This window comes from Antedon bifida, chromosome 6 (genome assembly GCF_963402885.1).
Source record: "Antedon bifida chromosome 6, ecAntBifi1.1, whole genome shotgun sequence".
In the NCBI taxonomy this organism is placed as follows: Eukaryota; Metazoa; Echinodermata; class Crinoidea; order Comatulida; family Antedonidae; genus Antedon; species Antedon bifida.
The window spans coordinates 21,267,390-21,283,542 of NC_136231.1; the positions used below are offsets into that span (position 1 = coordinate 21,267,390).

The 16,153-nt window shown below is 32.7% G+C and overlaps 1 protein-coding gene across 1 annotated transcript; it reads left to right on the forward strand.

Annotated features, from left to right (window-relative positions):
* The first annotated feature begins 145 nt into the window (after nucleotides 1-145).
* Nucleotides 146-15,833, forward strand: LOC144845825 (kelch-like protein 25). The gene is made up of 3 exons (XM_078703272.1): nucleotides 146-273; nucleotides 1,767-1,829; nucleotides 8,754-15,833. Exon 3 carries the CDS (start codon nucleotides 8,767-8,769, stop codon nucleotides 11,302-11,304), a length of 2,538 nt encoding a protein of 845 aa, XP_078559398.1. The 5' UTR covers nucleotides 146-273; nucleotides 1,767-1,829; nucleotides 8,754-8,766; the 3' UTR covers nucleotides 11,305-15,833.
* The last annotated feature ends 320 nt before the right edge of the window (nucleotides 15,834-16,153 follow it).

Consider the following 16,153-nt stretch of genomic DNA (forward strand, 5'->3'; position numbering starts at 1 on the left):
ACTTATTCTTGACAATACTAAAAATTGATAGGGCGCCATCATGCAGTTGACTTTTCATTTAATTTGTCGCGAGTCAAAAAAAAAGTACATTATAAAATCAGCTCGACACACGCCGCCACATTGTCAAGTTCAACCGGCCTAGGCTAGGCTAGGTAGCGCACACGCAACGAACGGCCAAATTGCAGTGAACTCCGAAAATGCTCACCTCCTTGGGCCCACTGTCCCAGGACAAAAAGTGGGCCGATTATAGCAAACAGAAGTAGGCCTAACCTCGTAAGTAGGCTTTTGTCCTTTTTATTGCTTCATTCACAGACATTTTGCAGGTTAGGTGTGTCCATCCATGACATCAACACAGTGAATGGCTCACACCGGCATTTAATTAATATTATATAGCCTACACACGGAGTTTGGATTTTAATAAAGAAATCCTGTGTAACAATAACATGCAAGCAGAAACATCCATTTAATCCTGAGATCTTATTCTTAGCTACCTATCTAGGCTAGTTATTAATACCAGATAGAGGTCTAGCTTAACGTTACATAAAGAAGTGGAATACAGATCACTCTGGTTGATAATATTCCGGGCCGCAGTTATGAAGCCCACTAAAAAAGGCTAATAATAATAAGAGTCAATCGCAACTGAGGTACCTTTATTATTATTATTATTATCATTTTTAATTGATTATATAATTGATTGATTCATTGGTAGTTTGGTTGTGTGGGTGCAAGGCATTTTTTTCCTTTTTAGACATAAAAGTACAGTTGAATGATAACGTAGCTTCCTACAGTGATTGAATAGTGACGGAGTGCATAACATCGTGAGATGGCGGCCAGAGTGATCCGCTGCCAAGCAAGAGTCTAGGATTACATTAATTTTATTACTAAAATGCTTCTCGGGTTTAACCATAAACAACAGCAAACAGGGCTAGAGACAATAAGAAGATATAGATGAAAACAGGAAACTCAGTGTGCCAATCATTTAAGCCACCACTTTTCTTACTGCAGTTAAAAAATCCAATTTCTAAACAAAATACAGATATTATAGTCCGTAAGTTAAGGTTTGATACTAGAGCACTCATATAGAGTATTACTCCATGTATTTTACATCTCCCTGCTCCATGGAGCACTGTATACAAATATTGATTTTTCAACAGATTTCAAAAGTGTGAAATAACTAAAGTATCCGATTGAATTTGATTTCTTCCAGTTTATAAAGCAATTATTTCATGTTTGACATGGCAGCTAATGAACCAATGAATTGTGCCCTATTATACGTTTCATTACAACAAGCTCTGCTCAAAACAATGTAAAATTCACTTGCAACATTGCAACTGTCATCATGACTTTGATAAAACTTGTTGTGCTACAGCTTTAGCTTTTGGTAGACCAGAGGTGTAACCAAAATTTACATTTGAATAGGGTTAGGATCTAGGGACATATCTTGTTTTAAACACTGTTATATAAAGCATGTGAATAAGGTACAGTATGGTCTAGGCACAGATCTTGTTTTGAACATTGTTAAATAAAGACTAAATAAATGACTGTATGTTGTAAAGGTTTTACTAGGATCTACAGTAGTATAAGGTTTGCACATTTAGATTGCCCAGCCCATTTTTATTAGGCAGTATAGTACGTATGCTGGCCAATTAATACAATTTACACTGCTTGTGAGTAAATTTCATGGGATATTGTTATTGTTCTTGTTCGGTATATGTATAGACAGCTGTAAACTCTAATAAACATTTTTTTTTTCACTTTCTTTATAGGAAAAAGTTAAATGCAGATGGAAATTACATAACCATCATAATTTAAACATTATCAAATCAAAGGTAATTTATATTTATTTACAGTCCATTTCAAATAATTAAATAATTATGTATTTCTAAATATTATTTTATATTTACATTTTCCAAACATTAAAACAATTAGATTATGTACATCTTCAATTGTTTTTTTTTTAAATATCATTGTCAACTTTTAGTTGAATTTTTTGTTGGATATATTTTTATAATTGGTTGTTGACACATTGAACATTTAAACTGCAGTGAAGCATACGGGTAGTATAAAGCCTTGTCTACGCCTTTATCATATCAAACTTTATGTGACAACAAAATGTGATGTGCCCATATGTGGACATGATGATGTCATATCACTACCATATTTGAGCATATCACTACCATATTTGAGCATATCACTACCATATTTGGCCATTCACACTTTGTTGTCAAAGCTTAATATTATTTTATTTTTTGGTTCACTGTAAATTTAGGATATCAAGTTGCTATTGCTACACAATTAACTAGTAAACATGAGCTTTTACTAACCATTGCTTTTGTTAATCAACAATGAAACTTTATCCACAATAGTTTGATTGACATCAGTAATGTCAATCAAATCATAATTCAGACTGTGAGAAGTTTATATTCATACCTGTCAATTCATACAGAGATTTAGGCTAAAGTTAATACAAAGTTGTAAAAATACAAGTTTGCTAACTGTACAGTACAATTAAGATACCATCCACCATACTCTCTGATGGTTGGTAAAGATATGTTTGGTAGGGTGTAACTTTTTCTAAATTATCAATATTAACAATGCTAACTGGAGCCATGTAAAAAATCCAAATTTCATTCACACATCATACCAAAAATCCACCTGGCTGAAGATGCATAGTGGCATCATAACTAGGAATTACAGTATAACTGTGTGCAAAATATCAAGAAAATAAATGGCTGTGTTGACAAGTCGATCCTAAAATCAGTAAAAAGGTTGAGATTGGAAAGACCTTTTAACTGGTATAAATACCCCCATATAGCTTTTCTACATACACTATCAAACTAGTTAGTGATAATGATATGACATCATCATGTCCATATATGGGCACATCACATTTCTTGTCACATACAGTTTGGACAGAGCTTAAGCCATTGACGATTACAATGTAAAGGATGGGACAAAGTTTTGAATTTGATGCAGATTGTTGACATCAGTTTTACTAAGTGATTCAGTATTACATGCACTTTGTATGGAAGGACCTCGGACTGTGAATGCATTATGTACTTTATCCTTTAAATCCTTTGAAAAGTATCCACAGCGTTATCCTGTAAAACAAAACTACAGTACAGCATTCATCAATTTATAATGATTAAACTGAACCATTTTCCAGTAAAGAGTTTAAAGTTCTGATAATAAATTTGATAAAAAAGAAATCTCAATTTGTACATGTGACCTGGGAGTGTGTAGAGGCATAATGGTAACTCTGGATTGAACTTACAGTAGACAGGGATAGATTTTGAAGTGATAATGCTTGGTTTCCACTATGATGCAACGCAATTAAGGATGTAAGCGAACCACGTGTAATTTTACAATCACAAGCAATGGATTATTCAAACAGTCGCTTGTCATTGGTTACGTCCAGTCCAGTGGGAACCTTGTTCATAATCTATAATAATCAAAAATAGATCGAACCGTAAGTTTAATATTTTTGTGCTGTCCCTGGATTCGCCCCTGCTGGGACTGAGATTGGAAGCCAAGCAAGGTAACTACCAAGCTACAGATTCACCAAAACACTGTAAATAAACTTGTAATATTTGCACTGAGGAAGGGTTGCTCAAAAACTCTTTTTCTGGCTGTTTATTTTACTTGAACATCGTTTTCATAGTTTTTGCTTATTTTATTTGTAACTCCACTGAGATCCAGCCACTGAGATACCCATATTAATTATTACTGTCATTTTTTTTTTAGTGTTCCTTTTGATAAACATATTTAATATTCAAATTCTTTATTTTCATTTCTTTCTGTTATTGTTAAAAAAAGATCAGAAAACAATGCCTTAAAATAATAAGGGGATATGATTATGAAACAAAAACGTAATAATTTTTCCAAGTGCAAAATGTTTGTACTGTTACTATACAGTATCTCTTGAGCTAAAATAAAACTAGCAATGCATGTCAACCAAACAAAGTACTGCCGTCAAATTGTCTTTTCAGTATCCATAATGTTTTATTATTAATACTATGCTACAGTATATCATAATGACAACAAACTTTCTTAAAATAAAATGTTGATTGAAATTTCAGATCTGCTTGATATAACATTGTAATTAATTTATACCGGATACATCAATTCAACCAATCTATCACTTACAAACTACAGCAGTAGCTAGCCTTTGAATTGCGTCATAAAATGTTGATCCAAAATGTTGGGAAATGACATTCAAACCTGTTTGCAATCAGAAAAGTACAATCTATCTGAAGTACAGTTTAGGCTTTCTACTAAACAAACAACATATTATGAAATCTACTGTAAAATTAAATATAGCTAGGGGATTGCAAAGTCTATGCATTCTTTAATATAGTTAGGCCTATGGGACTTGATCATTGATATGTTTTGTACATGAACAATTCTTTGTTTGAAAGATATCAGTTGTTCCTGATCTGATATTGATAATGTTTTTTAAATGAGTCCAAGGGTAGCAGCCTACATGTATTGTTTGGTCTTGATGCTATGTCATGAACAGAATTTAAGGAAGTGCTTGTTCAAATACTGATATACTGTACCTGTGTATGTTCACAAGTACAGCTGGCATAAGCCTTGCTTAACTTACGCCTCAGTGTTGTTAAATCCATTGATCGCCACCGACATTGGCATTATGTACAACAGCTACTAATACTAACTAATGCCACAGAGCTAACTCCAGGGATTCTTGAATATTTTTTATTTCAAATTGACATACACATTTTATACAGTATTTACTGTGAAAGTAATTGACGGAAAATTGATGGAATAGTTCAGTTGACAATTTAGACAACAATGTCACATAAAACTTTAGTGTCTGTAGTAATGCACATATTTTGAGTGAGGGAGTATTATTGTCATCCAGATGTCCCCATCAGAAATTCCTAGGTATCCTACAGTATGTCTTAAAATAAAACCAAGATGCTTGATTTTTAAAAGACTTTTTCACATGCCTAGTGTGTCGGTGATGAGTCAGTCTAGTAGAGTTGTTGTTTTATTCTGCAAATCAAAACATGGTAACACCTCATCTGAACAGTAAGGTCAATGTAAATTAATTGTTTCCTTGTTCCTTATCAACATCATGATTTGTGAATACAAACATGAGTACTTTACAGTATTTTACTTTTATAAAATAAACTACAGTGTGTTGCACAGTTAACATTTTTCATTATTTCGGACTGCTGCCAAAAATTATATATAAAATTTTAATACTGGTAAAATGTTTATCAAAAAAGAATTGACAGAATTAAAAGGCTGCAAAAATAAATTTACAGTTTTTCATTATTAGGCCTATATTCTACCGGTAATGAAAAGAAATGTTGTGTTGCACAGTTTAATAACATTTTTCATTATTTCGGCCTGCTGCAAAAATTTTTTTTTTTTATCTTTCGTGGGAATCACTCGCCTTTATTGTAATTTCTTCTCATTTTAAATGTATAATAGTATAAATAATTCTAATTAGCTGCAAAAATCTATATAAAATGTTAATAACTGGTAAAATGCTTATCAGAAAAAAATAGTAAACATAATTAAAAGCCTGCAAAAATAAATTGACAGTTTTTCATTATTAGGCCTATATTGTACCAGTAATTAAAAGAAAATGTTTACTGTCCTACATGTGTTGGCCACTATTATTGCAGCGTTGTAAATTTTGTATTTAGTCACTGTTATTAATTTCATTATTGCACTGCGCATTAGCTGGAATGACTATTTGAGATTACATTCATTGTATTGAAAGCTGTTTTAACTTCACAGCAAGGATACTATATGATGAGTCACATATCAGTTAGCAAATTGCTCACATTGTAATAGATGCTTAAGCGTCGATTCTCTCTCGTAAACCATATCAAAACAGGATGCCAATTTTATCAGATTTTACGTTAATATTCACTTTTAACTCATCCGTTGTCAATTTGTTTTATCCTACGATTGGCTTGACACATGTACCATTTGCAGCAGCGTAATTGATGACTATTAATTACAAATAATTAAATTAGAACTTATAATAAACAATACAAATAATGAATAACATTTAAAAGAAGAAATGTGCCAATAAGAACTTTCAAATACTGCTGCATACTTGGTTTAATATGACTATAAGGATCATAAAAAATGAATTGATATAACAGGCCTTGTCTTTTGAAAATGATAGATGTGCTACAAATGCGCTCCTAAATTCATTCAGGGGTGCTGTATGTGTGCTGTTTTGGTGTGTAGAAGTATACCAAATTTAAGCGTGTTGTAAATCGAACTTCTCAAGGGCAGTTTAGGAGTGTGTTAGGTTAGTGGTGTCGCTCGCCTTAAAAGACAAGGCCTGATATAAGCACTTACGACAGAGGGCGTGCTACTATTGAATATTTCATGGCACTTGTTAGAAAGGGAATTCAATATTTTAATAAGCTTTTGTGATATTGTTTAATCCATAAAATCACTGCATTCTGGTGACAATTTAACTTGAAATTTTCACTAAATTTTTGGATGCCATCTTGCAAACAATCGTATTACCCATTAAAGACAATATAGGGAGTTAATATGGAAGCCATTCTGAAAATTATATTTGTAAAAATGGCCATAAAGTAAAAAGATATGCCTCCCCCCCCCCCCAAAAAAAAAAAAAAAAAATTATTAGGAAAAAAAATATGATAATTTACATCTTTCACCCTTCCTTCTCCCCACACTATACGATGTCAAAGCCTTTGTGATGCCTAGTAGATTAGTCCCATTCTGCACTGGTTCTGCATCTGAAATAAATGTGTCTATATTATTATGAATATGACCCCTACTTATTCAGTTATATTATTAATCATTTTTAAAGTAGCATTATAATTATATCAGCCATCTGTTTAGGTTTTCCATATCAGGCTGTTTAGGACTGTCAACATAAAATCCATGCTATTTGTAGACTGGGTCATTAGCCTAATACCTGTAGTAAACTGCCTCTCTTCCCTGTCATGGATAACTGTATCAGATTTTCAAGGTCGTTTGATTGCAGTAGTTGCATAAATTATTAAGTATTCTTTGTTTCAATATGCTAATACATACAGCACATTTTTTTTATTTATGGATATTAATAATGCTGTAATATTACTTGGCTGAAATCTGAAATCAAAGTAAAAAAAAAAATGTCGAAAATGAAATTTAAATAATCCGTAAACAAAAATATACAGTTATATTACAAAAATAAAAACTATACTAAATTATTTGAAATATTTTTTTTGTTGCAATTACTGGGCCTACTACTATGGCCAATTTTAATAATGAAATGAAATCTGCAAAAATAGAAAACAAAATACTGTAGTGAAGACAATCGTTCAACCCTGACTGGGGGTCAAGGGGCCTGGTACTTTCGTGTACAGTATGGCCTACCGTCCTGCACCATAATCTTAACAGATTGTTCCTGCCAAAAGTGGTCCTGAATATTAACATTGTCATTGTTTTAAATACAGTACTGTACTCCAATGCCTTCGGTCAGACAGGATTCACCAATGTAAAGTGCAAATAAAAACACAACCAATATTTCTTTAATCCTGGGAATTAAAAACATGGTTTCTTTACTAATTAAATCATTTTAGATCCATAATGACTTCAATTAAAACTTGACATGCATTAACCTCTGTGCTCCCCTCCCAGTATTGGCAACAGCCTTGATTTAGTATATGGGTATTTAAAATATTTACTTGGTAAAGATGACAAAGAAAATATGGTATTGTTTCCACATCAAATAGGGTATCTATTCCTAAACAAAATCCACAAAATTGTGGTGAAATATCATAATGTTTTGGTAATATATTTTATGAGAACCATTTCTGTACCCACAAAAAAAACCCCCAAAAAAACGGAATGTTTTGGCCCTTTACACTTCACACTGTACTGCAAACAAATATCAACAAATTAGTGTGATAAAATACATCTGATACCTTGTGTACTTTTTGCTTGCCTATATTATTATGTAGTGATTGTATACATTGTGAATTGCACTGTGTGTGATGATGATTGATGTTAGGAAATTTGGTATGCCAGTTATTTTTTAAGGACACTAGTACTTATAAGGAAACAAATTAGAATCATGATGATGAGCTAAACAGGCAGCCCACAGTATCAGTCTTTATGTTTTCTAGTGCAGTGGCCTGTTTTTTTTGCTGCAACATTTTATATTTTTTATAAACTTTACAAAATACACCAATTAAGTCATTGACTGCAAATTGTATTTTATTATGTTTTTAAACGAAAGATACCAAGATACCAAACTACCGTAGTTGTGTTAACAAATAATGAATATTTAATATTTATAAATGTACAAATAGTTTGATTATTGATAAGATGAACATTTTTTATATATTCACTTGGCTTTTTCCTCGTGAAAATATACCTTTCAACTTTCACCTCATGAAATTATTTGTACCATTTCACCTATAAACATTCATTATTTACCATTCAATATAAATAACCAACACCATGTATGTAGATATTATCTCTATGCCAACACCAATTATTTTTACAATGTTGTATTATATAGAAGAAAAAACATTTTATAGTAACTGTATATTAAATATTAAAATGTGAAGTAATTTTTAATTGGTGTTTATTCTTGATTCTTCTTCTTGATTTAGGTTTAGCTTCTAGAACTGTTTACATGTTGAATTTGCAGCTTTTTGAATTAGAGAGTTGAAGCAGGTTTCCAACAGCACATTAACATTAATTAATAATTAATTTTTAATATATTATTTATTTTCTAGATCATAACTCAAGATGGGTTGCTGCAATAGCTGCAGGAAGCGCTCTAAGTTAAATGAATCTGAAAACCCAATGAACTCTTCACTGGCACCCATTCCAGAAGAAAATGCATTCCTACCACTGGAGACAATGACCAGTACACCAGGTCTTCGCAGAGAAAGACTGGATGGCTACATTACAGGTTCCAATTTATCAATATCCAAGAAAACTAACTCTAACTTGTCAATCGCCCTTAAACGGATGTCTGGTGCAAGTTTCTATCGTCTTGCCAGAGGAGGCGAAAGCGACTACAATCTGACAGATGATGAGGGCAGTGTCTGGACGTTGGCATCTTCTACCATGGACAATCCAGAAGTCGATGACCCAGATTATGCTGCTGATGTCCTTGCCAGTTTACATCTAGGTCTTATGAATGGCCTTTACACAGATTTCACTATTGCTACAAGGAACCAGCAGTTCCACTGTCACAAAGCAATTTTGGCTGCTGCCAGTCGATACTTCTCGTTAATGTTTTACGAGAAGAGGAAAGAGAATGGCAAAACGGAAGTAGTTGCTTGTAAACCTATCAGTTATATCGACCTATCAAACATTGCCCCTCCAATCATGCTCACTATTATTGAATATATATACACGGCAAAGATAATAATGTGTTTAGAGACTGTACATGATTTGCTGATTGCTGCTCAGTTATTCCAATTAAATTCAGCAGAGGAAGCTTGTAGAGAATTCATTGAAAGAATCGAAGCTTCAAGCCGATTCAGTGATGATGAAATGATCAAAAGGATCCAACCAGAGTACACATTCAAACAACCTTTTCATGTCAATGAAATTCTCCTTGGATTGAATAACCAAAGAGTGGAAAAGAAATTTACAGATATTACCCTTAGTTGCGACGATCAAGAGTTTGCCTGTCATCGTATTGTACTAGCCACTATACATCCAACATTAGAAGAGAAGATGAAGACGGTAAACATGGATAATCAATTAGTCTTTAAAGGTATATCAGCCTCTGTGTTAAAAACTCTAATAGCGTATACATACACCTCCAAGTTGGAGATCAATGCTGACAATGCAATAGATGTATTACGTTTGTCTTGTCGTCTACAACATACAACAGCTATCAGAAAATGCAGCGACTTCTTAAAGTCTTCGATCAACTGTGCCAACTGTTTATCCATTCAAGAAGCCGCAAGCAGTGAACACTGCGAATACTTGAACAGAATGGCGCTGAAATATGCGCTGCGAAACTTCAAAGAAGTTATTAAACAGAAAGCATTTGTAATCATGCCATTAAAACAACTGTTGCGTTACCTTGGTGACAACAGTCTGAACGTACATGCAGAACAGGAGGTCTTTGATGCATTATCAATCTGGGTGAACCACAGTCCTGAAAGTAGAAGCAAGTACGTCTGTGAAATTCTAACACGTGTACGTCTACTTTTTGTCGATCCAAAATACCTAAAACAGACCATCTTACAGAGTGATCTGATAATGAACAATGTAGATTGTGAAAAGATGGTAACTAAAGCAGTTGATGTACACCAACAGATCAGAGATGGCAGAAATTGTTCCGACTTGAGGATAAATGCAAGGAGGTCTTACGGAGAAGTCTCGGTTGTAGTTGGAGGAAGGTATAAGAATGGTGAATGGATAAATGATGTGTGGTATTATGATCATGTTAAGAGGAAATGGATTGCCATGACCTCTTTACCAAGTGGCAATGAAGAGTACAATGTGATATCATTCTGCAATGACATTTATGCTATCGGTGGCATTAACAAATTTGGAAATGTTGTGTCTGAAGTGTGGCGTTATGATACACTTTTTGACGAATGGACTCGCGTAGAAGATTTAAATGCACCAAGGATTGGTCATGGTGTTGGTATACTCTTTGACAAAATATACGTTGTCGGAGGTCGCGATGGTTACACTGGAGAAAGCACTAATGAAATGGAGAAATACAACAGAAGAACGAATGAATGGAAGAGTGGTGAACCTATGACTTATGGCGTGATGAATCCAGTTGTTGTTGCTCACAGTCGCAGACTTTATGTGATAGGTGGAAGGCACGAGGATGGAGACATTTTGTTTCAATGCTTCCACCAGGATAAAAATACTTGGACAGTCATGGCGCATGTCGGCTTGTTGTATGAGCCACGAATTGCTGCTACCATAAAAAACAAAATCTATCTAGTTGGTGGCAAACAAGAATACAATGTACATATTTATGACCCAAATAAAGACAATTTGACAGCAGCAGGAGAGATGCCACATGCAGAAGCTCATGCTAGAGAACTTTACTCTGGTACAACCACCAACAAAAAGATGATTGTCACAGGTGGTCATTGGGCAATTGGGACAGCTGATGACCCTTTAATAATTGCAACGAACAGTGTAGAGCAATATGATCCAGTCACAAATGACTGGACAGTGCTGGGTCCAATGCCAAGGGCCCTGTCCCAACATGGGTGTGTTGCAATCAAGAAGTTTATTGGCTTACCGATGCCTACATCATGGTCGTCTAAATCGCCATTCCATGCACCTACCAATTAATTGCAAACCTTTTTTTCATTTATATTGTAATTTTCCATTCCACAATATTACAATTTTTTTTATATATAATATTTATTTTGGTTAAAAACTGTGCTTCTAAATATGTTCTACATATTTTTTCTAAATACATACCAATCCCCGTCTTTCATATTTTTGAAATTTCCTAGAATAACTGGTGACCAATGTCAGCGCTTTATATTCCAGCAATTTTATGTTATGAACTTTAAAGTATAGCAACACAAATATAAGCACAAAACCTGGGTAATAGCCACCCCAACCATACCTTTCAGGTAATAACCCACTTCTTTGTTCCTTAAATACGCCCAAGCCAAAACTGTACGTCATCCTATATGGCTTTATACTCATTTCAGTAATGGTAAATTAAGCTGGATTTGTCCTGTGCAAATTCACAGAATAACCTTAATCCCTCCATGTTCACCTTGCTAGATGATTTTTCCTTGTTTAAAAATTATTTATCTTAATGAATGCAATAGAGTAACAGTGATTGTACTTACTTGCTTGCTATGAGATCATTGTTTTAAATTAAGGTACTGTATAGTAAGAAGCATACAATGTGAATAATTGGACAGAGTACAGAGTATATAACTGGGTTCATAGTTTGATGACAAAAATCATGTAAAATGTATTAGAAATAAAAATTATGTAGAAATTATAATATGTAATTTAATATTAAAATTTATCAGTATTATAACTTAAGGCCTAAAATATCATGCTTGTTTGGTATCTCACCCATAGCCCTGAACATAATTATACGGTGGTTGATAATTGTATCTGTTTCCTATTTGACAATGTATAAAACTGTGTTAATAGATTTCTAAGTGTACGTTCACACGTACAGTGCAAGGCTGGCGTGGGTTTACACAAGTCGTTAGGTAATCCACTTTTTAATATTACAAAGTTTTCACAAGAACATCATTCGATTTATTAATGAATTGCAATAAATACAGATGTTACATTTTATCTTCTATACCAGTGTCTAGGCCCCTAGTTCACTTGCTACACCAGCATTATGCCGTACGTAAACATACTCTCAGACTAACATTGACAGACATTGCCACCACATTGATAATCTTAATATTGTACAGGTTTAAATTAAATGGACTGTGTGAATGTGTGTTTATGCACATTACAAACTTGCCTTATGCATTGCTAAAGTTTACCATTTTATGATGGTGGTTATAGTGTGTGTACGGTTTAGGATGGAGTACAGTATATGCTCCCTCAATTCAAATGCAGTATTCCTTTCAGTGTAATATGAACAATTAGAGATTAATAGTAGAAATTTAACATTTCTCTAAAATAAATCAATGTGTAATACTCTATGGCATAACATACACATTTTGTATTCAATCAGGCAAGACCATTTCATGTCAGAAAAGGTGCTTTTTAGTCTGTGGTGTGTTATACCATTTAATTCACACTGCATGTTGCAGCTGTGAGTGTGTGGAATTCTTTGGGAAAATTGTAATGAAAAATGCACAGTATTCAAAATACTATAGACTCACAGCAGGCTTTAAAAACTTTTGCTATTGTCAACTTTAATTAAATTTGAGTGCTGTAAAAGTTTTTTTTTATTTTTTAATACACACATTCTGTAGCTCAGATCATGTCACACCATGGAACTAACTCCTCATATTAAAAATCTACACAATGAATAAGTTTTTATTACCCATTACGGCATCTGAGAAACAGAATGTGTACATTTTTGCTGCTTGTTTTTGTGCAAATATGAAACTCATTGAAATAAAACACCGTCCTTTATGTTGTCTGCTGTATAATATTACATTATATTTAATTATAGTTGATATAAGACAAAAATACTAGTCTGTAATATCGCATTTTTTAAAAAAAAGTTTATTTTCTTATTTCAGTAAATTTAGAAAATTAGACTAATGTTAAATAATCCTCTAATTTTAAGTTAAAGAACTGGTTCCTTGAAGAAAGCATATTTTATTAAGAAGATTTTTTGTTTGTGTGTTCAAAGAAGGATTTAAAAAATGTAGTTTAGTGGCTAGAAATAACAAATATTATTAAAAACGGTTTAGTGTAGATTGGTTGTGAAGTTTATCTCAAAACCGACTGCCTTTTACAGTTGTAAGCTATATAATATCTGTGTGTTTTCAAATTATTATTAGGAATTATAACTGCCTTGTAAAGTTTGATTCTAAGACAACTATACCTACCTGCCTATTCTAGGACAAACATCCTGTAAGACAACTAGTTTGTAGGACAATTACCCCTGTAAAACAATTAGCCCTCTCGTAATAACTACCACCCCTCCCGTAACAACTATCTTACTCTAACCAGGGAGGTATAAAATAATTATTATTATATACCTCCCTGCTCTAACAGTAACAGTAATAGTCTGTCAGAAATAGATGGTATATGGTTTATAATTTAAGCTGTCTAAAGGGGAGCACATGGCCCTTCTACTTCTATCTGTGGATCCTCCCCTGGCTAGTTGTCTGCTGGTAGTAATGTCCTAATAGGGGTAGCTGCCTTATTAAGTTAGCTACCCATTAGAGGTAAAGTAGTACAGGTATTCTAGTTGTTTGCACTTGTTATCTGATAACATTGAATTATTTTTGACATTGGATAGATTATATAAAGCTATTTTACTTGTCTACTTTTTATATTAATTATACTAAAACAATAATGCCTTCCATAAAGTACACAGGAACCAAAGGTTTTCTTATTTTTATACAGTTTGTGCTTATTAGATTTAAGTTTATTTTTAATTGAGAGGCTGTTAATAGTCGGGCTGATCCAGGATTTCTGCGAAGTGCTAAACATACAATATTGATAGTCTGTCAAAAATAGAAATCAAAAAGTAGTTCATAATTTCATTATAGCTGTCAATAGAGGGAGCTCCTCCCTCTAGTTTATACCCCCTGAATCCGTTTTGTTCGATGTTTTAACTACTGTATACTGGTTACTGTACATGGAAATGGTAGGGAAATATAAATTACAATATTGTTTATATTATATATTATAAGCGCAATTAATTGAAGTTAGATAAGTTATTTTTTAGTCATCAATAATGTTTGCAGCACATGCTATTTTTAGGTTTATAGAAATACTAAGCATTGTAGTAGATGCTTATTGATTGATATTGGTTCAGTAGTGGTGCTACTCTATTGTAAACTTATACCTAAGTGGAATACAGTAGAACCCATTAAGGGTACACCTTCGGGACCCAAAATGAGAGGAGGGTCATGTAATGTTAAAACATATATTTCCCCTAATTTGTTTTGAACAGGAAAGTGTCACCTTAAGGAGGGGTTTTACTGTACTTAAATTGGTATTACTGTAGATACATTGTATTTTGGAATGCCACCAAAGTAGTGCCACCCTGAAACCTCAGTGTGTTAAGCACTTATTAATTACCATAAAATTATTATAGAAAAACTGTATAAAAGGCAATATATATTATGTGTGAAATTATTTTTTTTTTATGCACCACATCAGTTTGGGTAACTCTGATACTCTATTGTACATACATACACTATACACATGCATAGAAATATTGTTTAATTCCCCTACTGAATTGTATATAAATATCATGAAATATCTAAATGAATCATGGTTGCTGAAATTTAATTACAGATGTGTATGTGCTGTAGCATTGAAATAAAAGGGGAACTCTGGTTTTCAAATTGGTATTGTGAAATTTTCACAAAAAATTGAAACATTTATTTTTAATGCCACAATATTTTACAAGGTTGGTCCAAATTGATATAATGATAAAATAATACGCTGTTTTATAATTCATTTAATACACATAATTCAATACATTTGATTTAACAGTTGCAATTTTAAACCCAGAATTCCCCTTTGATATCTTAATTATGCTAACAACTATGTGAAATTGTAGTCTTCAATATAAAAACAATGTCAGATAATATAATTGTATATTTAAATATAAAATCCCAGGTATGTGCAATTAATTCATTCGTTTTGTTACGGAAAGCAACTGTATTTAAGTGTATAATACATTGTTATTTACTTGTGCATTGAGTAGACCTACTTACATTAGGAAAATGCATTATTAAAGGTCTGTTTATACAGGCCTACGCATGATAAACAACTAAATAAATGCAATATAGTTTTTTCTATCTGAGAAAGAATTAAAAAAAGTTTTCATCCTAGAACTATGGATAACCAATTTATACCATCTTCGATAAAAATAATATTAATAATGTTATGATCATCAATTAAAAAAAGCTTCACTCTTCATACTGATCATGACGTCATTTATTTGGGTTTAAAAAATTATTTTCATTGAAGACCATATGATTATGAATGGTATTTTATAGTTCTGGGATGAAAACATGACTAATTTCTTTTGTTGTCTGTAGAAAAAAATGTATATTAATCGTTGGTTGTTATATTAAATAGTATAAACAGGCCTTAAGAGATTGAAATTACACCTTATAAAATGTTTAAAATGTTTGCCGTACACTGCTGCGTTATGCGAGTTGCATTAAATAAATGTGTATCAAATAAAATATTATGCTTTTGTGTATTTGTGCTTTATTATGGATGTATTTAGTGTATAACACAAAAGTGAAAAGATAATACAGTATAAATGACAAGAAATTGTGTACATTAGATATATCATATTCTATTTTTATAAAGAAATACATTTTATGTATGATGTAGATGTATGTAACATGCTTATAAGCATGTTACATACATCATCCCCGGTGACAGCTTGGAGGACCAAGCATATGCAGGGAAGAACAAAACGAAAAGGACACAACAATTTAAAATTGCATACAATTTCAGTTTATGGCCCACTATGCGCCGCATATATCTTGTTTTGGTG